Here is a 23,664-nt window from a genome sequence, read left to right as displayed (position 1 = left end):
GGCGCGCATCGTGGCGATCGTTGTTGCGGGGTGTCAGTCTGACACCCGGCAACTACGATCTCGGTAGAGTCTCCGACGGAGACTCTTTACCACGTGATCAGCCGTGTCCAATCACGGCTGATCACAGTGTAAATGGGAAGAGCCGGTGATCGGCTTTCCCTCACTTGCGTCTGTCAGACGCGAGTAGAGGAGAGCCGATCGGCTGCTCCTCTGACAGGGGGGGTCTGTGCTGATCGATTATCAGCACAGCCCCCCCGAGGATGCCCACTCTGGACCACCAGGGATGCCACCAGACCACCAGGGAAAAGGTAATCCTCCCTAGACCACCAGGGATGCCAGTCAGCACAATGGGTGCCAATCAGTGCCCATAATGGATGCCAATCAGTGCCCACAATGGGCATCACTGATTGGCATGCATTATTGTTTGGCAATGATTGGCATCCATTACTATAGTATAACACCAAAGACGCCTATTAGTGCCCACCTGTGCCGCCTATCAGTGCCCACCTGTGCCACCTATCAGTGCCCACCTGTGCCGCCTATCCATGCCCACCCGTGCCCATCTGTGCCGCCTATTCATGCCCATCTGTGCCGCCCATCTGTGCCGCCCATCCATGCCAATCCGTGCCAGCTATCAGTGCCAATTTGTGCCACCTATCAGTGTCCGTCCGTGTCGCCCATCTGTGTCGCCCATCCGTGTCGCCCATCAGTGCCGCCTATCAGTGCCACATATCAGTGCCACTTCATTGGTGCCACATTGGTGCCCATCAGTGCCGCCTTATCAGTGCCCATCAGTGTAGCCCCATCAGTGCCCATCAGTGAAGGAGAAAACATACTTATTTACAAAGTTTTGAAACTGAAACAAAAAAAAACTTTTTTTTTTTCAAATTTTTCGGTATTTTTTTATTTGTAGCGCAAAAAATAAAAACCGTAGAAGTGATCAAATACCACCAAAAGAAAGCTCTATTTGTGGGAAAAAAATGCTAAAAATTTCATTTGGGTACAGTGTAGCATGACCGCGCAATTGTCATTCAAAGTGCGACAGCGCTGAAAGCTCAAAATTGGTCTGGGCAGGAAGGTGTTTAAGTGCCCAGTATTGAAGTGGTTATTTATCGGGAGATGGTGATTTTCAATTGATGCTGATAAAATCAGATACCTGCCCTCCTCATCTGCTTCACAATGATGAAGTGTAAATGAGACAGATGAACTTATCGTGATCATAAGGCCTTTTTTTTGGGGGGTGCGTTGGCAAAGAAGCAAGGTGGGAATCGCTTGTGTGAACAGGAGGGAGGCTTAATTTTAGAGAAATGTGTTTCTTGTACACATAGTATATCCGCATGTTGGATCAGTGCTTCTTTCCATAATAGATTTTGTTTGAATGGGGAGTTTAAGCCTTTAGCATTGATTGTTGTGAGGGATATGGACATGTTTCTTCAATCTACCCTGTAGGTATGGGCAGGAGGAATGACAGTACACTTGAATTAATTAACAGTCAGGTACAATAAAGATAGAAGATCAGTTATAAAATGATGGGACAATATTCAATTTGACACTTATATAATGAATAGAAACCAATGTTACTCATCTATTTAGGTAATATAAAGTATTTCTAATCAGTGTTAGCAACAATTTTAAACACAATAGCGTGCTTAGCACACTGTAACCTGAGGGTGTGGAACAAGGTAGTAATGTCACCCACGCTGGATCCTAGTTACTCTGGGACACGTGGTGATGATAGCGTTAAGCCTCAGTCCTTATCAGGCATAGGAGGACGGTGGTCGGTGTGGGTTGGTCGGGATCCCCCTTGTCCCGAGTTGTTGGTCTGGAGAGGAAGTAACCCCCAGTTAGTTAGTTTTTTGTACCCATCTTTAGGGTTCAGGATGGGAACCAGTTGTTGTTTGCAGGTAACCAGTAATTTAGCCGGAAAACCCCATCTGTATGATTTTATGCTCTTGGGGTATTGATGTGACTGGAGTGAAGACTCTGCGCACCTCCATTGTTGCTGGGGATAGATCAGTAAACATTAGTATCTTAGAGTAGGGTGTTGGTAGCGGTTTAGTATTTTTGGCGGCAAGGAGGATTTGTTCTTTTACATGATAGAAGTGTATCCGCATCAGAACATCTCTTAGCACCTCAGCGGGTAGGTGGGCAGGTTTAGCTCGATCAATAGTGAGGTCTCGTGCGTTTAAGCATGGGAGCAATTTTGAGAAGAGTTGCTGTAGATATTGAGCTCATTTGTTTTGATTGACACTGGCATGCCTCTAAACTTAAAGCAGAGTTCCACCCTAAAGTGGAACTTCCGCTCATCGGAACCCCCCCCCCCCCTCCAGTGCCACAGTTGGCACCTTTCTGGGGTGAGGGGGTGCAGATACCTGTCTAAAACAGGTATTTGCTGCCACTTTTGGGCATAGACTCCCACAGGAGTCTATGCCTCTTCGTGTCACACTCGCTATCTGCTGGGACACACACGGGTCCCGGAGACAGTGCGGACCATTCCCATTGCGCTATGCGACTCGCGCATTGTGCAGTAGGGAACCGGGAAGTGAAGCCGAAATGCATCACTTCCTGATTTCCTCACCGAGAATGCTGGTGGCAGCAACCGAGAGCTGAGCGATCGATAGGCCTCGGCTGCCGACATCGCTGGATGCTGGGACAGGTGAGTGTCCATTTATTAAAAGTCAGCAGCTGTAGTATTTATAGTTTCTGGCTTTTGATACATTTTTTCGGGTGGAATCCCTCTTTAATATTGTTGCATCTAGAGCGATCCTCTAAATCCGCCAACTTTACTTTAATGCATTGAATTTCTGTTTCATGGTGATCGTGAGCGTCCAGGAGCTCATTATGTGCCTTGCCTCCTCCAGCATATCAGCCCTTTCTTCTATCCAATCCACTATTTGGGAGATGGACAGTTGCAGCTCTCTGTGTAGGTCCCTTGGAAGGGCATGGTTTTGAGCATAACTTCTGTAACAGTGTTATCTGAGACTGGCATGGTTGCTATGGTTTTATTACCACCTGCACTGATATCTCCTTCTGCTGTATTAGCCCATAATTGTTTTTTAGCCAGGGGCTCTTTACATGGTGAGGGAGCAGGGGAGGATGCCAAACTCTTACCTCTGTCTGCCGACTGTATGTGCGAGGAATGCTCTGGGGGAGGTACAGTGTCTATGTCCTCTCTGGGAAGGGTGGCAGCCGTGTCTCCGGTGGATTGAGGAGCGCCTGTGCTATAGCCTGCCTGCATGGGCGTCCGCAGAACCATTTCCAAGGGGGGGGGGGGGGCATCATTTTAAGGCAGCTCATACTCCGTCCTTTTCGACAATCTCATGAAAATCTTTCCACTGGTAATACATATGTGTTATATAACAGATAATTCATCTTCACTTTGTATTGGAAGTTACTCTGGCGGCTGTGTTCCATGCCCATATAGCCTAGAGAATGTACATCTTTTTACATTGCAATACATCTGTTGTGGCCATATTTTGATCTCATACTGTCACTGTATAGGCTGTTTTCATAAAGATAAAAATATGGCAACAACAGATGTATTGCAATGTAAAAAGATGTACATTCTCTAGGCTATATGGGCATGGTACGCAGCCACCTGAGTAACCTTGCGGAAGCCCAGGCTTTCAAAAACCAGCCCTGGAAAAAATTTCATACCAGCCTCACAGCATTATTATACCAGCCCAACAGCATAACGTCATTATTTTCTTGTTCATGAAAGGGAAAACCATACATTTTACCAGTTAATAGTGGTAAGTGATCAATCATCAAGGGGGACCCCAGGAACTCAGAACGTGGGGGGGGCACCTTCTGCAGAAAGAATACTCGAATACTAATATAAGGAGGAAACCCTTTATATCAGTGCCCCTTACATTATCGTATTCACTCCCCCCTTACATAAGTGACCCCCCCCGACTGGCCTGGCGGTACTTTCACTGACCTCCTCTCAGGTGCATTGTGCAGGGCTCAGTCAGTCGGCTCCAGCTTGGTGGCTCTGGTTTTATCCTATAGTCTCCTGTCCACAGTCCACACAAGTCTGACTTCTCCCATGACCCCCATCCTGGCAGTGCTCCCACTCTTGACTCCTCTCCAGACTCCCTCAGAGACTGCAGACATGCTACAGGAGATGGTCAGAGACTGCAAACTTGATGCAAGAGCTCAATGCAGCCTCACCAGTGCCCATCAAATGCAGCCTCACTGTGCCCATCAAATGCAGCCTCACTGTGCCCATCAAATGCAGCCTCACTGTGCCCATCAAATGCAGCCTCACTGTGCCCATCAAATGCAGCCTCACTGTGCCCATCAAACGCAGCCTCACTGTGCCCATCAAATGCAGCCTCACTGTGTCCATCAAATGCAGCCTCACTGCCCCCCAGTGCTCACTTACTTCCCCCAGTGCTCTCCCCCTGTTCTTTCCCCCCAGTGCTCTCCGCCCAGTGCTCTCCACTCCCCCCCAGTGCTCTCCCCCCTGTTCTTTCTCCCCCCCAGTGCTCTTCAGCGCTCCCCATCACTCTCCAGCCCCCACTCCACTGGGGGGGGGGGGGGAGCACTGGGGGGGGAGAGCAGTGGGGGGAGAACAGGGGGGAGAGCACTGGAGGGAGTGGAGAGCACTGGGGGGGGGGAAAGAACAGGAAGGAGAGCACTGGGGAAGAAAACAGGGGGAGAGCACAGAGGGGAGAAGACTGGGGGGAGTGGAGAGCACTGGGGGGGACAGGGGGGAGCACTGGGCGGAGTGGAGAGTACTGGGGGGAACGGGGGGGAGAGCACTGGGGGGGGACAGGGGGCTGAGCACTGGGGGGGCAGGGGGGTAGAGCACTGGGATGGTGGCTAGAGAAGGATGGGGAGAGCTGGAGAGCAGGGGGGCAGCAAGAACAGGGGAGGAGAAAACTGTGGGGGGGCAGGAGAGTGCGGTGGAGGAGATCACTAGGGGGGACAAGGGGGAGAGCACTGGGGGGAGTGGAGAGCACTGTGGGGGGGAGCACTGGGGGGTGAACGGGGGAGTGGAGAGCACTGGGATGGTGGCTAGAGAAGGATGGGGAGAGCAGGGGGGGCAGCAAGAACAGGGGAGGAGAGAACTGTAGGGGGCAGGAGAGTGTGGTGGTGGAGGAGAGCACTGGGGGGGGCAGGAGAGTGTGGTGGTGGAGGAGAGCACTGGGGGGGGGGGGGCAGGAGGGTGTGGTGGTGGAGGAGAGCACTGGGGATGGCAGGAGAGTGTGGTGGTGGAGGAGAGCACTGGGGCGGGGGGCAGGAGAGTATGGTGGTGGAGGAGAGCACTGGGCGGGGCAGGAGAGTGTGGTGGTGGAGGAGAGCACTGGGGGGGGCAGGAGAGTGTGGTGGTGGAGGAGAGCACTGGGGGGGCAGGAGAGTGTGGTGGTGGAGGAGAGCACTGGGGGGGCAGGAGAGTGTGGTGGTGGAGGAGAGCACTGGGGGGGGCAGGAGAGTGTGGTGGTGGAGGAGAGCACTGGGGGGGCAGGAGAGTGTGGTGGTGGAGGAGAGCACTGGGGGCAGGAGAGTGTGGTGGTGGAGGAGAGCACTGGGGGGCAGGAGAGTGTGTGGTGGAGGAGAGCACTGGGGGGGCAGGAGAGTGTGGTGGTGGAGGAGAGCACTGGGGGGGCAGGAGAGTGTGGTGGTGGAGGAGAGCACTGGGGGGGCAGGAGAGTGTGGTGGTGGAGGAGAGCACTGGGGGGGCAGGAGTGTGTGGTGGTGGAGGAGAGCACTGGGGGGGGGGAAGGAGAGTGTGGTGGTGGAGGAGAGCACTGGGGGGGGGCAGGAGAGTGTGGTGGTGGAGGAGAGCACTGAGGGGGCAGGAGAGTGTGGTGGTGGAGGAGAGCACTGGGGGGGCAGGAGAGTGTGGTGGTGGAGGAGAGCACTGGGGGGGCAGGAGAGTGTGGTGGTGGAGGAGAGCACTGGGGGGGGCAGGAGAGTGTGGTGGTGGAGGAGAGCAGGTGGGGCAGGAGAGTGTGGTGGTGGTGGAGGAGAGCACGGGGGGCAGGAGAGTGTGGTGGTGGAGGAGAGCAATGGGGGGGGGCAGGAGAGTGTGGTGGTGGAGGAGAGCAGGGGGGGCGGCAGGAGAGTGTGGTGGAAGAGAGCACTGGGGGGGCAGGGAGCACAAGGTGAACTGGGGACAGTAAAATAAGTTGGATAGGAGAATTGGCAGGGGGGCCCCCTGCAGCTCCCCCCCGATCCTCCTATCCAGGTACTGTGGCACACAGGGCGGACTGTACGTGCAGCATCTCCTCCTAAAAGCGCTGGCTGTGTACGGCGGCCGCTCTGTAACAAGCCCCCCCCCCCCCAGACCGGCTCGCGTGATAGGCGGAACGTTGATTCTCTCTACTTACTATCACACAAGCAGGTCGGGGGGGGGGCGGGCCATGTTACAGAGCGGCCGCCGAACACAGAGGCAGCCCGCTCTGTGATCCAGAGGAGAGAGCGGAGGATGCAGCCGCCGGCGAACTCAGTAAAAAAAATGCAGCATGGCGGTGGCTGCAACACCTTGGGGATTCCAGGGGGGGCACTTGACCCCCCTTGCCCCCTGCTGCGGATGCCCATGCCTGCCTGAGCGGCAGCGTGTGGGTTTCCGTTCCTGGGGCCGGCACCATTTTTATCAGACTGCATAGCCGCGGAGCTGTAGTAGTCCGTGAGGCGGCGTGGTTCGGGCGGTTTAATCCGGTCCCTTGTCATGCCCGAGTGTTCCCCTGTCTTTCCCCTGCGATTGCGCTCTGTCGTGGGTCCCCACAACCCTGGATTTCACTTTAAGTATTATTAAAATCACTGCTCCCGGAAAAACTGGTGTTTTTAAAACTTTTTTTTTGCATTGATACGTTTCCCTTGGGGCAGGACCCAGGTCCCCAAACACTTTTTATACCATGCCTTGAAAATTAGCACTTTTGATTTCTCCCATAGACTTTTAAAGGGTATTCCGCGGCTTACAAACGCCCAAAATTGTTTGCTGTTCGGCGAACTGGAGAACAGCCAATGTTCGAGTCGAACATGAGTTTGACTCGAACATAAAGCTCATCCCTGTTTGTGAGCATTTATTTTCAAGGATGAAGCACATGAAGGGCAAAATTAGGACCAAAATATCTGATGAACGCCTTGAGAATTCATTGAGAATTGCTACTACATCCATCGAAGATATTGATGCGTTTATCAAAAACAATGTCAAATATCTCACTATAGTTTTATGTTGCCTGCTTTTACTTCTATATATATATTTTTTTTTTTAAAGGAGATTTTATTACTCAGATAGGTGCATTATTTATATCATTGTTCATTACCTTGTGATCTGAAGCAGCTCTAATTAGGCTAATGCACACAGGATGTTTTTACAGCTGCTGTTTTTGGCTTCAGCTAGTAAGCTCCCCAGTGGACATGTGCACTGCTGAAAAATGTGTTCGTTTTTGTTTTATTCATGGGTAATTTGTTATGACTGAATTTTGTGGTTTTGAAAATTTGGAAATTCAGAAATTTGAAAAATCTATTTGGAAATTTGAAAATCTGGAAAACCGAAAATCTGAAACTTGAAAATCCGAAAATTAAAAAATACGAAAATAAAAATGAAAATCCGAAAATTAACATTATGTTCACTAAATTTGAAAGGAAATTCCAATACCTATAATTTAATAGTTAGTAATAGTTATTATTAGTTAGTTATTATTTCAGATTTTTTTATTTGAGTTTTAGATTTTATCTTCATTCTTGGATTTTCATTCTTTTGAATTTTTAGATTTTTGTTCTTATTTTCATATTTTCAAATTTTCATATTTTCGAATTTTTGAATTTCCAAATTTCAGAATTCTCTTAGACTTTTTATATTTCTGAATTTCCGCATGTCTGAATCTTCCAATTTTCGAACTTAGAATTTCCGAATTTTCTTTTTCAGAAAAACTTGTTAAATGGGATTTTGTTAATTTGAATATTTTGAATTAACAAATTTGTCAAATTTCATCCAAAAACAAAACATCGGAAACAAAACCAATTGCACATGTCTACTCCCCAGCACGCTATCCTATGTGTCCATGCACACATAGGGACTGATTTACTAAGATGAATGCGCTGTGCCGGTTCATACCTTAATTTGTGATCCAGATAAATTATTAAGTGAGCGTATGAACTTGGACACGACTTGAGTGTGAATCACAGCGTGACTTAGGGCAACTTACAACATGACTTTAAGTCGCCCCCAGGGCAGGCGACTTTAATAAAAAAAAAAACGGCATGGGTTCCCCTCCAAGAGCATACCAGGCCCTTCAGGTCTGGCATGGATTTTAAGGGGAACCCCGTGCCCAAAAAAATGGCATGGGGGGTCTCCCTCAAAATCCATACCAGACCGTTATTCGAGCAGGAAAAGAGGGGGGATGAGAGAGCGCCCCCATGAACCGTACCAGGCCACATGCCCTCAACATGGGGACAAAGCACCTTGTCCCCATGTTGATGAGGACAAGGGCCTCATCCTCACGACCCTGGCCAGTGGTTGTGGGGGTCTGCGGGCGGGGGGCTTATCGGAATCTGGAAAACCCCCTTTAACAAGGGGACCACCAGATCCCGGCCTCCTCCCTGTGTGAAATGGTAAGGGCCTACCATTTCACCAAAAAAGTGGCAAAAGTGTTAAAAATGACAAGAGACCGTTTTTGACAAGTCCTTTATTAAAGTCTTCTTCTTTCATCTTCTTTCTTCTGGTCTTCTTCCTTCCTTCATCCTTCGGTTTCTTCCTCCATCTTCTTCTTCCTCCGATCCTCATCTTCATGCTCCGGTGTTCTTCCTCGACGGCGTCTCTTCTTCCTCTCTTCCTTCCCAGGCCAATCCGCGCAATGGGAGGCTTCCGCTGTGTGATGCTTCTCTTCTTCTGACAGTTTTTATATAACGGAGGGTGGGGCCACCCGGTGACACCACCCCCTCTGACGCACGGTTCCGTTATATAAGAAGTGTAAGAAGAGAAGCGTCACACAGCGGGAGCCTCCCATTGTGTGGAGCGGCCCGAGAAGGAAGCGAGAAAGAAGAGACACTGTGGAGGAAGATGCCGGACGAGAACACCAGAGCAAGAAGAAGAGGATCAGAGGAAGAAGAAGATGGAGGAAGACGAAGATGGAGTAAGAAACCGAAGGATGAAGGAAAGAAGAAGGAAGAAGACCAGAAGAAAGAAGATGAAGTCTCATCATTTTCAACACTTTTGTCACTTTTTTGGTGAAATGTTACCATTTCACACGGGGGGAGGCCGGGATCTGGGGGTCCCCTTGTTAAAGGGGGCTTCCAGATTCCGATAACCCCTCCTGCCCGCAGACCCCCACAACCACCGGCCAGGGTTGTGGGGATGAGGCCCTTGTCGTCATCAACTTGGGGACAAGGTGCTTTGGGGGGGACCCCAAAGCACCCTCCATATGTTGAGGGCATGTGGCCTGGTACGGTTCAGGAGGAGGGGTGCTCTCTCCCCCCTCTTTTCCTGCGGCCTACGCAATTTTTTTTTTGGTGCGGGGTTCCCCTTAAAATCTATGCCAGACCTGAAAGGTTAATTTTTATTTTTTCTTAATGTTAACATGACCTGTGTGCAAATAGCCTTTAAAAAAAAAAGTTGAGAGGTGCGCCTGTTCAACTTATGCAAATGCATCTACATGACTTGACATTTACTAAGATTTTGCCGGCGCAGTGAACCAAAACACTTGAACGTGTGCAAATGCCGCTTGCGCATGTGCAGTGCATAACTTGACCTCACGCAGTTCCAAGTGTATTTGTAGGCGCAGCAGGCTTGTTCACAGAAAGTTACTTTTCCATTTTATTTTGCCCATATTTGTTACTTGAACAGTTATAACTATACTTTCTCACATCACCCCCATAATATTATTGGCACTTCCACCGTCTTTTAATTTGAGTTGAAGAATGCGTGCGCCAGGTCTATAGCGGCGCACCGATTACTGCCTCCCGTGCACCGGCATGTTCATAGTAAATGGGGAATTGCGCTGTGTTACAGGCGCAAATGCTTTGTGAATACGAAAATGGCGTTCGCCGCAACTCATGGTGCAAAGCGTTTGTAAATCAGCCCCATAGGCTGTTATCAGCGTTTTTGGCAGGGATGATTTCTGCCTGAAAAAAAAAAAATACAAGAACTTAATGGGTTTTAAAAGGAGTTTTTCAGCTGGAAAAACGCTCTAACTCTGTCAATATCTTAAAATCGCTGAAAAAATATGAAAAACTTGGCTATTCAGCGTTTATCAGCAGTTTTGAGCCATAAACCCTTGTAAGAGTATAGTTTTGCTAAAAAGAAAAGCTAAAAAAAAAAAAAACACAACAGCTAAAAGACGCAAAATAAATGCTAAAAAAACACTACTACAAAAATGCTGCAAAACTCGTTCTACAGCTACAGCTTTCTACAGCTAACACTACTGCCATTTTTATAACATCCAGTGTGCATTGTTGTTAGTGTATTTTATGTGTGGTCCAAGACAATTCCTTTTCTTCTAATGTGGCCCAGGAAGCTCAAAAGGTTGCACACCCCTGCTTTAAATTATAATTGACAAACAAATTAGACTGAGTTAATATGTTTATTTAATGACTGAACCATGGATGACAAATGGTCAGGAAAGCACAAACAAGATACAACCTCTTACAATATTTTGGAAGGAACGTAATACATTCCAATATAATGCAATGTCCAACATTGTCCACTTAAGAAAACATATGCTCATCGTCCAAAGATAACATCCAAAAGTAATCCCACATCGATTAGGTTCGTTTGGCTGTCAGAAAAGAAAAACAGGAATTTATAAATTATTATTATTATTATACAGGATTTATATAGCGCCGACAACATTAGGGCAGACATTACAATACAATTCAATATAATTCAATATAGGGGGAATCAGAGAGCCCTGCTCGTTAGAGTTTATAATCTAGGAGGGAGGGGTCAAGTTATACAAAAGGGTAATGGGGCAGCACAGTGGTGTAGTGGTTGGCACTCTCGCCTAGCAGTAAAAAGGGTCGCTACTTCAAATCCCAACCACGACACATCCTGCCTGGAGTTTGCATGTTCTCTCTGTGCCTGTGTGGGCATGCAGGTAGGTTAATTGGCTTCTGTCCAAAATTGGCCCTAGTATATGAGTGGGGACCTTGGATTGTGGGCTCCTTGAGGGTAGGGATCGATGTGAGTGTGCAATGTACAGGGATAGAGACAATTGTAGACACTCACTCAGGTTGAACTGGGTGGACTGGTGTCTTTATTCGACCTTACTAGCTATGTAACTATGTAATAGCTGTGGGGGATGAGCTAATGGAGAAAATGGTGCAGTTGTTAGATGGAGGCAGGATAGGCTTCTCTGAAGAGGAAAGTTTTCAGGGATCGCCTAAAAGTGGATAAATTTGGAGACAGTCTGACAAATTGGGATAGCGAATTCCAGAGGATGGGCGAGGCTCAGGAGAAGTCCTGGAGGCGGATATGGGAGGAGGTGATGAGGGAGCTAGAGAGCAGGAGGTCTTGGGAGGAACGAAGAGGGCGATTAGGTTAGTATTTTGAGACTAGGCTAGTGATGTAGCTGGGGGTAGAGTTGTGGATGGCTTTGTAATTTATTGTTATTATTTTGAATTTAATTTGTTGGGCGAGTGGCAGCCAGTGGAGGGATTGGCAGAGAGGGGTAGCAGACACTGTGTGGTTTGTAAGGTGGAAGAGTCTGGCAGCAGCATACATGATGGACTGAAGGGGAGATAGCCTATTTAAAGGTAAGCCAATGAAGAGGGAATTGCAGTAGTCAAGGCGAGAGAGATAACCAAGGAGTGAATCAGGAGCTTTGTGGTTTCATTGGTTAGAAAGGGACGTAGTTTAGAGATGTTGTGGAGGTTGAGGCGGCAAGCTTTGGAAAGTGATTGGATGTGGGCCCGAAAGGAGATTTCAGAGTCCAGGAGAACACCTAGCACCCTGACATGTGGGGATGGGTGGATGGTTGTGCCATTGCTCTTGACAGAGAAATCAGGGGAAGAGGCTCGTGGGGGAGGAAATATTATAAGTTCGGTTTTGGACAAGTTGGGTTTGAGGAAGTGGTGTGACATCCATATAGATATGTCTGTTAGTAAGTTGGTTATGCAAATTAACCAGTTGCCGACCGCCGCACGACGATGTACGTCGATAGCATGGCACGGGCAGGCATATTGGCGTACATGTACGTCCCTTGCCTCCCGCGGGTCGGGGGCCCGATCGGGCCCCCGCCCGGTGCCTGCGGCGGTCGGTATTCGTGCGGGAGCGATCCCGGACGAGGGGACGGCCATTCGTTCATGGCCACCCCCTCGCGATCGCTCCCGACGAATAGGAATCCCCCGTGACATCACTTCCTCTCCTGTAATGTAAACACAGGAGAGGAAGTGATGTATTCTCTCCTCCGTGTCGGTATTTTTCGTTCCGACACGGAGGAGAGCGGATCAGTGAGTTGCACCAACACTCTACACACACAGTAGAACATGCCAGGCACACTCACACCCCCCCTTTACCCCCCGATCACCCCCCCAATTACCCCTGCCCCCCAGTCACAGTGACACCAATGTCATTTTTTTTTTTTTTTTTTTTTTTTTGCATTGGTGTCATTTGTGACTGTAATAACTGTTAGGGCAGTTAGAGTTAGCCCCCTTTAGTTCTAATGTACCCCCCTAACCCCCCCAATAAAGGTTTAACCCCGTGATCACCCCCCGTCGCCAGTGTCACTAAGGCTGGGTTCACATTGCAGCGGTTTATGAGAACGAATGTGATTCGCACCGCACTGCAGTGCAAATCACATCCGATCTCTGTGCGATTCGAGTTCAGCCATTCGCCGCACCCGCCGCACCCGCCACACCCGCCGCACCCACCGCAAATTCGCACGGGACCCTTTTTTTGGCCCGCAGCAGAATCGGATCGCATGGGTGTTCACACCATGCGATCCGAGTTTGCAGATCGCACTGCGATATGCGAACTGATCTGGGGGTGTCAGTAACATTTCACTGACACTCCCAGCAGTTCGCATAGGGCAGTGTGAACTGCCGCCGGGAGGCATGCGATGCGGGAACCCGCCGCGGATTTGCGGCGTTTCCGCATCGCTCCAGTGTGAACCCAGCCTAATAAGCGATCATTTTTCTGATCGCCGTATTAGTGTCACAGGTGACGCTAGTTAGGCAGGTAGGTATTTAGGTTCGCCGCAGCTTTTTATAGCGCCAGGGACCCCCATATACTACCGCATAAAGCCCCCTGATTGCCCCCTAGTTAACCCTTTCACCAGTGATCACCATATAACTGTTACAGGTGACGCTGGTTGGTTAGTTATTTTTTATAGTTTCAGGGCACCCGCCATTTATTACCTAATAAAGGTTTAACCCCCTGATCACCCGGCGGGTGTCATTTGTGACTAATAACTGTTAGGGCAGTTAGGGTTAGCCCCCTTTAGTTCTAAGGTACCCCCCTAACCCCCCCAATAAAGGTTTAACCCCGTGATCACCCCCCGTCGCCAGTGTCACTAAGGCTGGGTTCACATTGCAGCGGTTTATGAGAACGGATGTGATTCGCACCGCACTGCAGTGCAAATCACATCCGATCTCTGTGCGATTCGAGTTCAGCCATTCGCCGCACCCGCCGCACCCGCCACACCCGCCGCACCCGCCGCAAATTCGCACGGGACCCTTTTTTTGGCCCGCAGCAGAATCGGATCGCATGGGTGTTCACACCATGCGATCCGAGTTTGCAGATCGCACTGCGATATGCGAACTGATCTGGGGGTGTCATTAACATTTCACTGACACTCCCAGCAGTTCGCATAGGGCAGTGTGAACTGCCGCCGGGAGGCATGCGATGCGGGAACCCGCCGCGCATTCGTGGCGTTCCCGCATCGCTCCAGTGTGAACCCAGCCTAATAAGCGATCGTTTTTCTGATCGCTGTATTAGTGTCACAGGTGACGCTAGTTAGGCAGGTAGGTATTTAGGTTCGCCGCAGCTTTTTATAGCGCCAGGGACCCCCATATACTACCGCATAAAGCCCCCTGATTGCCCCCTAGTTAACCCTTTCACCAGTGATCACCATATAACTGTTACAGGTGACGCTGGTTGGTTAGTTATTTTTTTATAGTTTCAGGGCACCCGCCATTTATTACCTAGTCTCACTAGTGTACCCCTAAATTTAGGGGTGTCTACTTTCCAAAATGGGGTCATTTGGGGGGGGTTTGTGCCATCTTGGCATTTTATGGCCTTCAAAACTGTAACGCCCTTAGAAAGCCTGAAGGCGGTGCTTGGTTTTCGGGGCCCCGTACGCGGCTAGGCTCCCAAAAAGTCACACATATGTGGTATCCCCGTACTCAGGAGAAGCAGCAGAATTTATTTTGGGGTGTCATTTCACATATGCCCATGGCATGCGTGAGCAATATATCATTTAGTGACAACTTTGTGAAAAAAAAAAAAAAAAAAAAAAAGTTTGTAATTTTCCCGCAACTTGTGGCAAAATATAAAATATTCCATGGACTCAACATGCCTCTCAGCAAATAGCTTGGGGTGTCTACTTTATAAAATGGGGTCATTTGTGGGGGTTTTGTGCCATCTTGGCATTTTATGGCCTTCAAAACTGTAATAGGTAGTGAGAAGTGAACTCAAAAATTTACGCCCTTAGAAAGCCTGAAGGCGGTGCTTGGTTTTCGGGGCCCCGTACGCGGCTAGGCTCCCAAAAAGTCCCACATATGTGGTATCCCCGTACTCAGGAGAAGCAGCAGAATTTATTTTGGGGTGTCATTTCACATATGCCCATGGCATGTGTGAGCAATATATCATTTAGTGACAACTTTGTGAAAAAAAAAAAAAAAAAAAAAGTTTGTAATTTTCCCGCAACTTGTGGCAAAATATAAAATATTCCATGAACTCAACATGCCTCTCAGCAAATAGCTTGGGGTGTCTACTTTCTAAAATGGGGTCATTTGTGGGGGTTTTGTGCCATCTTGGCATTTTATGGCCTTCAAAACTGTAATAGGTAGTGAGAAGTGAACTCAAAAATGTACGCCCTTAGAAAGCCTGAAGGCGGTGCTTGGTTTTCGGGGCCCCGTACGCGGCTAGGCTCCCAAAAAGTCCCACATATGTGGTATCCCCGTACTCAGGAGAAGCAGCAGAATTTATTTTGGGGTGTTATTTCACATACGCCCATAGCATGTGTGAGCAATATATCATTTAGTGACAACTTTGTGTAAAAAAAAAAAAAAAATTTTTTTTTTGTCATTATTCAATCGCTTGAGGCAAAAAAATTAAATATTCAATGGGCTCAACATGCCTCTTATCAATTTCCTTAGGGGGTCTACTTTCCAAAATGGGGTCATTTGGGGGGGTTTTGTACTGCCCTGCCATTTTAGCACCTCAAGAAATGAGATAGGCAGTCGTAAACTAAAAGCTGCGTAAATTGCAGAAAACGTACCTTAGTTTGTAGATGTGACAACTTTTGCGCAAACCAATAAATATACAATTATTGACTTTTTTTTTACCAAAGACATGTGGCTGAATACATTTTGGCCTAAATGTATGACTAAAATTGAGTTTATTGGATTTTTCTAATAACAAAAAGTAGAAAATATCATTTTTTTTCAAAATTTGCGGTCTTTTTACGTTTATATCGCAAAAAATAAAAATCGCAGAGGCAATCAAATACCATCAAAAGAAAGCTCTATTTGTGGGAAGAAAAGGACGCAAATTTTGTTTGGGTACAACATTGCATGACCGCGCAATTACCAGTTAAAGCAGCGCAGTGCCAAAGTGTAAAAAGACCTCTGGTCATTTACCAGCAAAATGGTCCGGTCTGAAAGTGGTTAATAATCAAGCCCACTGCTGGCATGTTATAGAGTAAAAAAACACAATTTTAAAAAGTAATTAAGGGTTAATGTAATTAATCTAAGCTAACTCTGGTTTTCTTCACCCTAAACTGAAGCAGATTGCAAGTGACCAAAATGTTTTTCTCTGCATGGGCAAAGTACAGGTTCACTGTTTTCAGGTTTAATTTACACACTTTTGCAACTAAATTCGGATAACCCCTATTATATATCAGTTATATGTTCCCATTAACATAACATAACAAAAAAAAATATATTATATATATATATATATATATATATATATATAAATTGGCCGTTACATTTTTATTTGCTTAATCTATAGTAATATCATGGCAGGGTCAGGAGCTCCCTGGTTCCATGATGACTTCATATGACATCCTTCCAGTCGCACTCCTTTGCGCTCTAGCAACCACACTGCAGCTCAATCTGTCACCCACTGTGTCCACCACATGGATGACAGATCAGTGTACCTGGCTGGCCCCGGTATTATGTTATTGCTGTGACCAATCATAGTATACACAATGAATGATGTTCATTCATAGCCATTCATTGTGTACTATTGTGAAATCTGTGATCGGTCACAGACAGGACCAACCACAGTGCACTGTACCATGTGATAGCCATGGCCAATCATAACTATCCCTGTAGTGCATAATGGCTATGAATGGATGCTATTAATAAAAATGATTGCTTACAACAGTGATCATCCCTGTGTTAAGCAATCAAAGTGTTAAAAAACAAATCCTGATAAGTTACATAGTTACATAGTAGGTGAGGTTGAAAAAAGACAATTCCATCAAGTCCAACCTATGTGTGTGGTTATATGTCAGTATTACATTGTGTGTTGTGGTCGTTCAGGTGTTTATCTAATCTTTTTTTGAAACTATAGATGCTCCCTGCTGAAACCACCGCTTGTGGAAGGGAATTCCATATCCTTGCCACTCTTAGAAGAACCCTCTACGTAGTTTAAGGTTAAACCACTTTTCCTTAAATTTTAATGAGTGGCCACGTGTCTTCTTAAACGCCCTTCTGCAAAAAAGTTTTATCGCTATTGTGGGGTTACCAGTATGGCATTTGTAATTTGAAATCATATCCCCTTTCAAGCGTCTCTTCTCCAGAGAGAATAAGTTCAGTGCTCGCAACCTTTCCTGCTAACTAATATCCTCCAGACACTTTATTATCTTGGTTGCCCTTCTTTGTACTCGCTCCATTTCCAGTACATCCTTCCTGAGGACTGGTGCCCAGAACTGGACAGCATACTCTAGGTGCGGCCGGACCAGATTCTTGTAGAGTGGGAGAATTATCGTTTTATCCCTGGAGTTAATCCCCTTTTTTATGAATGCCAATATTCTGTTTGCTTTGTTAGCAGCAGCTTGGCATTGCATGCCATTGCTGAGACTATCATCTACGAGGTTAGGAGGGAGGTAGGTTGCGCTATGGAGCACTCAGCTTAAAAAGTAACAAATATATAAAAAATTAACAAATATATAATATATAAAAAATTAACAAATATATAATATATAAAAAATTAGGTAAGAGCAGCCTCTATTTATTTCCACCCAATTGGGTGGAAAGATGCTAAAGGGGAAAAAAGGAATAGACCTGGCGCTATACCGTTTACTACTAGAAACCTATAGATGAGAACTCTGTTACATATAATTCTCAGCGTGCTGGCAATTAAATGAAAATGGTGGGATAAAAACCATAAAGTGAAAAATACTTATCCATACACCATAAATAGCTATAACAGTATGCTGCTATTGATAAAGTGCAAGTGCCAGTGAATCTACATGTGCCAATATCTGTATGCTATAATAAATACCGTATATACTCGAGTATAAGCCGAGATTTTCAGCCCCTTTTTTTAGGCTGAAAGTGCCCCCCTCGGCTTATACTCGAGTCACGGAGATCAGGTAGACAGACGGCGGCCATTCCACTATTCAAAAGCCGCGCCTCCCTGTCTGTGATAGGCGGAACACTCAATTTCCCAGGAGTCAGTGTTCCGCCTATCACGGACATCCGCTCATTCTCATACTACGGACGAGGATGAGAGGATGTCCGTGATAGGCAGAACACTGACTGCTGGGAAATTGAGTGTTTCGCCTATCACAGACAGGGAGGCGCGGCTTTTGAACAGTGGAATGGCCGCCGTCTGTCAGACGAGGAGGAGAGGTGCGGCATGGCACACAGAGGCTGCAGATTGGCACAGGTAGGCAGGGATGGACGGGACACAGCGATGGACGGGACACAGCGATGGACGGGACACAGCGATGGACACAGGGATGGACGGGACACAGGGATGGACACAGGGATGGACGGGACACAGCGATGGACACAGGGATGGACGGGACACAGGGATGGACGGGACACAGCGATGGACACAGCGATGGACACAGGGATGGACGGGACACAGGGATGTCTCACCCTCGGCTTATACACGAGTCAATAAGTTTTCCCAGTTTTTTTGTGGTAAATTAGGGGCCTCGGCTTATATTCGGATCGACCTATACTCGAGTATATACGGTAAGCCATAAATATAAATAGGAAGGGAATTAAATAAAAAATAAAAAAATATAAAAATAAATATAAATAGAATAAGGCAAGATGTGATATCTTTGAACTGCCAGTGAATATGGTGACTGTGGTTAGTCTATTGAGTGTTTACAAAAACTTTGTGCAGAATATAATCAAAGTTGATATCGTAATAAATAGCACAATGCAAGTAAATAAAGGTGGGGACGTGTACAATAAAAATTTAAAAATATTAAAAAAATATACAAAATTAAAAGTGAACCATATGCGTTTAAAAAATGTGAATAGTCTCTAATAAGTGACGGAATCTTCCGTAAGTGAGGGAGGGGGGGGTGATGATTTCCAATATTGTTCCCCATGTTCAGTGGTCACTTCTATAGTATGCTCTCACCGGAAAAAAGACCCTATCCGGGGTGGATCAGCCTTCACAATATCAGCTATTGTGTCGCTCTCTGGCTTGCTTCAGATGTAATGCTGGGGATCCCTCGTTTTTCCGTGAGTGTGGTGTGCCACGTTATGTATGATAAAAGAGAGGTACATCCATAGTGTGATAACGTTTAAAAACTCGTATTTATTCAGAAATAGATTAAAACTACTTACAAAAGCAGAATTTTCAATAGCGGTTGTTAATACAGCTTTAAAAGTCCAGATGATGTCTGAATGACGAAACGTGTAGGGCGTGGCCAGGCAACGTACACCTCTAGCATAGACGGCGAGGAAGCCGAGCGGGACTAGATTCACTGGCACTTGCACTTTATCAATAGCAGCATACTGTTATAGCTATTTATGGTGTATGGATAAGTATTTTTCACTTTATGGTTTTTATCCCACCTTTTTCATTTAATTGCCAGCACGCTGAGAATTATATGTAACAGAGTTCTCATCTATAGGTTTCTAGTAGTAAACGGTATAGCGCCAGGTCTATTCCTTTTTTCCCCTTTATCATCTACTAGGACCCCCGGGTCCTTTTCCATCCTAGATTCCCCAGAGTTCTCCCCCCAGTGTATAGATTGCATTCATATTTTTGCCACCCAAATGCATTATTTTAAATTTTTCTACATTTAACCTCATTTGCCATGTAGTTGCCCACCCTATTAATTTGTTAAGATCTTTTTGCAAGGTTTCTACATCCTGCAGAGAAGTTATTGCCCTGCTTAGCTTAGTATCGTCTGCAAATGCAGAGATTGAACTGTTTACTCCATCCTCCAAGCCGTTTATGAACAAATTAAATAGGATTGTTCCCAGCACAGAACCCTGGGGAACCCCACTACCCACCCCGACCATTCTGAGTACTCCCCATTTTTCACCACCCTCTGAACTCGCCCTTGTAACCAGTTTTCAGTCCATGTACTCACCCTTATGGTCCATGGCAAAGTACCTTACTTTGTACAGTAAACATTTATGGGGAACTGTGTCAAATGCTTTTGCAAAATCCAGATACACCACGTCTACGGGCCTTCCTTTATCTAGATGGCAACTCACCTACTCATAGAAGGTTTATAGATTGGTTTGGCAAGAATGATTCTTCATGAATCCATGCTGATTACTGTTAATGATGCTGTTCTCATTACTAAAATCTTGTATATAGTCCCTTATCATCCCCTCCAAGAGCTTGTATACTACTGATTTTAGGTTAACTGGTCTGTAATTCCCAGGGATATATTTTGGGCCCTTTTTAAATATTGGTGCTACATAGTTTTTCTCCAATCAGCTGGTACCATTCCAGTCAGTAGACTGTCAGTAAAAATTAGGAACAATGGTCTGGCAATTACTTGACTGAGTTCCCCAAGTACCCTCGGGTGCAAGTCATCTGGTCCCGGTGATTTATTAATGTTAAAGTTTCCCAAGTCTAATAATAATTTTGTCCTTGTGCTTCCTGTGATGTGTCATAAGGATAAACACTGCAGTTTTGGTTACTGAAGCCCCCTGATTCCCTTGTGAAGACTGAGGAAAAGAATACATTTAAAACCTTCCCTATCTCCCCATCCTTTGTAACCATATGCTCTTCCTCATTCTTTATGGGGCCAATATCGTCTGTCCTCCCTTTTTTACTGTTTACATACTTAAAGAATTTCTTGGGATTTTTTTTGCTCACCTCTACTATGTGTCTTTTTTGTGTTCTATATCTTAGCTGCCCTAATGACACCCTTACATTTCTTGTTGCATTCTTTATAAAGTCTGAATGCTGATGATGATCCCTCAACCTTGTATTTTTAAAGGCCTTCTCTTTTGCTTTTATATGTATACCTTTTTAAATTGGTGTTAAGCCATCCTGGACTTTTGTTCGCTCTTTTAAATGTATTACCCAATGGGATGCACTGGTTAAATGTCCTTATTTAATATGCGCTTAAAGAGAACCCACCTCTCCTCCATGTTATTTGTTTCTAAGATTTTATCCCAATTTATATCTTCTAGCAAAGTTCATAGTTTAGGGAAGTTGGCTCTTTTGAAATTCAGTGTCTTTGTATTTCCCTTATGTTTCCTATTTGTGTGATTTATACTGAAGCCAATTGACCTGTGATCGCGGTTTCCTAAATTGCCGCATATTTCCACATCCGTGATCAGGTCTTTATTGTTGGTAATCAGTAGATCTAGTAACTGGCTTTATTTCTAGTTGGTGTGTCTACCAATTGACCCATGAAATTGTCCTGCAAGACACTTAGGAACTGGCAAATCTTAGTTGAATGTGCAGTTCCCTTCGCTCAGTCTATGTCTGTATAACTAAAATCCCCCACTATGATAACACTTCACATCCTTGCTGCTAATCCAATTTGTGATAGGATATCCATCTCCCCCTCCTCCTCCCCAGGTTAGCAGGTGTTTAGCATACTCCCAGTATTATTTTCCCCTTTGCTTCATCCCTTTGGAGCTCTACCCATAAGGATTCCACCTCCTCCATAGCTCCCAAATGGCGCATACACACGGTCGGAGAATCCGTCGGAATGCGTCTTATCGGACCGCGTCATCAGATAATCCGACTGTGTGTGGTATGCATCGGACTGATTCCGTACGAATCTCCGTCGGACCCAATTTTCCAACATGTTGGAAATATTTCCCGACCAACTGGGCTGGTCGGACATAATCCGATCATGTGTAGAGAATTTTGATCGGACCAAGTGCCACGCATGCTCAGATCAAATTCCTACATCAAAGCTATTGGCTACTAGCCTGACTCTAGTCCCATCGTAACGAAATTATGTCATCATGTTCTGAAAGATCAGATTTTTCGACAACTTAGTCCGACCGTGTGTATGCAACAGTTTCGGACACAATCCGTCAGACTAAATCTGACGGACAAAATACGACGGATTTGGTTGGCAGAATCTCCGACCGTGTGTACAGGGGCTTAGTGATGTCATCTCTCACGTTCACTTGCATATTATTCTTGATATATAGGCATACCCCACCCCCTTTTTTACCATTCTCTATCCCTGCTATAAAGGTTATACTCTTGAATGGTTGTCAGCCAATTATGAGAGCTGTTGAACCAGGTCTCTGAAATTCCTACAAAATACTAATTCTCCTCATACAACAGTATCTCTAGTTCACCCATCTTGTCCGCCAGGCTCCTGGCATTGGTGAACATGCCACGTAGTTTAGACGGGTCGCATACTATCCTCTTATTGGGTGTTCTGAGATTGCAACTAGGACTTGTTACTACACTTACCTTGGGTTTATGTGCTTTAGTCAACCTACCACTAATGCCTCAAATACTACCCTCTGAAATATGTTCGACACCGACTATTTCTACCTCTGGACCCTCCCTCCTGTCGCCTAGTTTAAAAACCCCTGTAGTGTAGTACAATGGGGGTTATTTACTAAAGGCAAATCCACTGTGTACTAAAAGTGCAATGCAAGTGCACTTGGAAGTGCAGTCGCTGTAGACCTAAGTGGGACAAGCAAGAAAAAAAAAAGAAACAGCATTTTTGCTTGCACATGATTGGATGATAGAAATCAGCAGAGCTTCCCCTCATTTCAGATTTTTCCCTAAGATCTACAGCAAATGCACTTCCAAGTAAACTTGCAGTGCACAGGCCTTTAGTAAATAAACCTCAATGTCATTATGGTAATTTTTTTTCAGTGCATGCTCTGGTCACAGTATGCAGCAAAAATAATATATTTATTTTCATACTGTCAACAGTCAGTATGCCTGATCACCACCACATTGGTGATATACTGAGACTGTGCTGCTCTTGTGACAGTATGTTAAAAAAAGTGGGAAAAAAGCAAATGTATTTAATTTTCTTTGTTTTCCCCAAAAATTAACAAAAAAAAAAAAAAAAACTTAAAAATTAAAACTCACCACATGACTGGCTGTGTCCAATCACAGCTGGTCACAAATGTCTGTAGTGCTGCTTCTGGGTTCTCCTCCTCAGTGTGAGTGGAGGAGATCTGGAAATATGTACAGTGTACAGTGATGTGCCCGAATACCCCCCAAATAAAAACAAACTGTCACCAGCCCATCAGATGACCTATCACAAGCCCATCAGAGTACCCGTCACCAGCACCAGAGTACCTGTAAGCAATATCAGAGTAACGGTCACCAGCCCATCAGAGTACCCAAGTACCTGTCACCAGCCCATCAGAGTACCCAAGTACCTATCACCAGCCCATTAGAGTACCCAAGTACCTGTCACCAGCCCATCAGAGTACCCGAGAACCTGTCACCAGCCCATCAGAGTACCCGAGTACCTATTATCAGCCCATCAGAGTAGCCGAGTACCTGTCACCAGCCCCAGAGTACCTATCACCAGCATCTGAGTACCTGTCACCAGCCCATCAGAGTACCTGAGTACCTGTCACCAGCCCATCAAGAGTACCCGAGTACCTATTATCAGCCCATCAGAGTACCCGAGTACATGTCACCAGAACCAGAGTACCTGTCACCAGAACCAGAGTACCTGTCACCAGCCCATCTGAGTACCTGTCACCAGCCCATCTGAGTACCAGAGTACCCGAGTATATGTCACCAGCCCTAGAGAACCTGTCACCAGCCCATCAGAGTACCTGTCACCAGCCCATCAGAGTACCTGTCACCAGCCCCTTTAGAGTAACTGTCACCAGTCCATCAGAGTACCTGTCACCAGCATCTGAGTACCTGTCACCAGCCCATCTGAGTACCCGAGTACCTGTCACCAGCCCATCAGAGTACCTATCATCAGCCCATCAGAGTACCCAAGTACCTGTCACCATCCCAGAGTACCCGAGTACCTATCACCAGCTCATCAGAGTACCCGTGTACCTGTCACCAGTCCATCAGAGTACCCAAGTACCTATTTGCAGCCTGTCAGAGTTCCCAAGTACCAATCTGCAGTCCATCAGGGTACC

The 23,664-nt window shown here is 46.3% G+C and overlaps 1 protein-coding gene across 2 annotated transcripts in view; it reads right to left on the bottom strand.

Annotated features, from left to right (window-relative positions):
* Positions 1 to 10,521: 10,521 nt before the first annotated feature.
* Positions 10,522 to 23,664, bottom strand: part of LOC143995989 (carboxypeptidase inhibitor SmCI-like) — a 112,667-nt gene continuing 99,524 nt past the window's right edge. For both annotated transcript variants that reach the window (XM_077490779.1, XM_077490778.1), the window contains exon 7: positions 10,522 to 10,730. In XM_077490779.1, the coding sequence (XP_077346905.1) occupies positions 10,717 to 10,730 (14 nt within the window). In that variant the 3' untranslated portion in view covers positions 10,522 to 10,716. The remainder of the gene's footprint in view (positions 10,731 to 23,664) is intronic.

Source organism: Lithobates pipiens, unplaced genomic scaffold (assembly GCF_037356315.1).
Source record: "Lithobates pipiens isolate NorthernLeopardFrog02 unplaced genomic scaffold, aLitPip1_a1.2 Scaffold_19, whole genome shotgun sequence".
Classification (NCBI taxonomy): domain Eukaryota; kingdom Metazoa; phylum Chordata; class Amphibia; order Anura; family Ranidae; genus Lithobates; species Lithobates pipiens.
This window is presented reverse-complemented; position numbering and strand designations above follow the sequence as displayed.